This window comes from Echinococcus granulosus (genome assembly GCF_000524195.1).
Source record: "Echinococcus granulosus chromosome Unknown EG_S00707, whole genome shotgun sequence".
NCBI classification, from domain to species: domain Eukaryota; kingdom Metazoa; phylum Platyhelminthes; class Cestoda; order Cyclophyllidea; family Taeniidae; genus Echinococcus; species Echinococcus granulosus.
The window spans coordinates 1-1,349 of NW_020171081.1; the positions used below are offsets into that span (position 1 = coordinate 1).

At 35.9% G+C, this 1,349-nt stretch overlaps 1 protein-coding gene across 1 annotated transcript; it reads left to right on the forward strand. All coding sequences in view use genetic code 11, as the record gives it.

The window, feature by feature from the left end:
* Window positions 1-91: 91 nt before the first annotated feature.
* Window positions 92-1,180, forward strand: EGR_11279 (hypothetical protein; the record flags this gene model as incomplete). The annotated part of the gene is made up of 6 exons (XM_024500520.1): window positions 92-116; window positions 150-255; window positions 454-527; window positions 682-789; window positions 993-1,080; window positions 1,120-1,180. The coding sequence occupies 6 exons, from the start codon at window positions 92-94 to the stop codon at window positions 1,178-1,180; spliced, it is 462 nt and encodes a 153-aa protein (XP_024345066.1).
* Between the last annotated feature and the right edge of the window lie 169 nt (window positions 1,181-1,349).

Here is a 1,349-nt window from a genome sequence, read left to right on the forward strand (position 1 = left end):
GCATTTCAAGTCCACCAACACTTGGGTTGTTTTAGCGCCAAATCGTGGGTACAAAGCTCCAAGAAAGTGACTGTTGTGCAAAGTCATTTGCATGAGAAAAGCATTACAATATCAAAGTGTTCTCAATTTTGTGGCCTAATGTTTGCAAGAAATAACTGTAAAGGTGTATTTACATGTATTTCATAATAAGAAGTCAGCTTTTAAAAAAAATGCATTTACATGTCGATATACCAATGAATACAGTGTGAAACAAATGTAAACGCAGAAAAAGACATTTGTTATTCAGTAAAATTTTTGTGGGTTACAATTATGTACAATATTAGATAAAATATTATTAGATATTAGATAAAAATGTGCAGCTAGCCCCTGGTTTATTTTCTTCACTCTCGCACTTATACGTTTCAAACGAAGTGATTAATTGGTTGGGTTGTTTTGAGAACTGACAAAAATCAGTACAAGTTTATGGTGGTTGGGATGCTGGACTATTTTTCTACCTCTAGGAATCCTGGAGTCGAATTTATCACAAAGTTAGTACATATTGCTCTCGTTTACCATTAGGGGTACATTTAAACAGCATAAGCATTCTGTAGCCCTTTTGTCTTTCAGGCACAGTCTTCTCTGCTTCCCCTTTATGTTGCCGTTGTGTATGCCATTGTATGGTTTTCCTTCTTACGTTTGTAGACAAAACCTTGTCTTCGAAAAACACCAGTGGAGTACCTTTTAAGGCTGCATTATGGCGTTTTAAACAAGCATTGGCTAAGCATGGAGTTGTGCGTTTCGAACAAAGCAGTTTGTAGACAACAGGACTTTCACCACGCGTACTTCCTTTGTGTCTTTAAACGATTAAATTTTATGTCCTTACTCTTGCAAACGTTGACTATGTTATCTGTAAATGTTGCTTGACACTTGTATGTTCCATTGCAGATTCATTATTGGCCTGAGGCACTACACTAACTCTCCAATATATTATTTAAAATAAGTTTTAAATATAGGATTAGGAAAAAATATTGCGTTTTGCTTACTAGAGTCATCAAAAAACTATTTTCAACTTATAGTTTTTTTGGCTAAAACTAAGTGGTTGTTAGTATAAGACCCCACATTAGTTGTTGTACTTTTAAGTGAAAAAATTACTAATGCAATACCTCACACATTTTACTTGAAAATTCTTTTTTCAGTTTGACGTTTTTTTGTTTGAATTTGTCACGAATTGCGCGTTTTGCCTGGGGGGCGGCTCACATGGGTTTGCATGTGCGCACCTGATTTGTTCGCGGCGGCTCTTGATTGCTTTGTACGTATTTGCTGCTGGTGTTTATAATGCGTGGAATTCCCCCTTTTTTTCCAGACTTTTG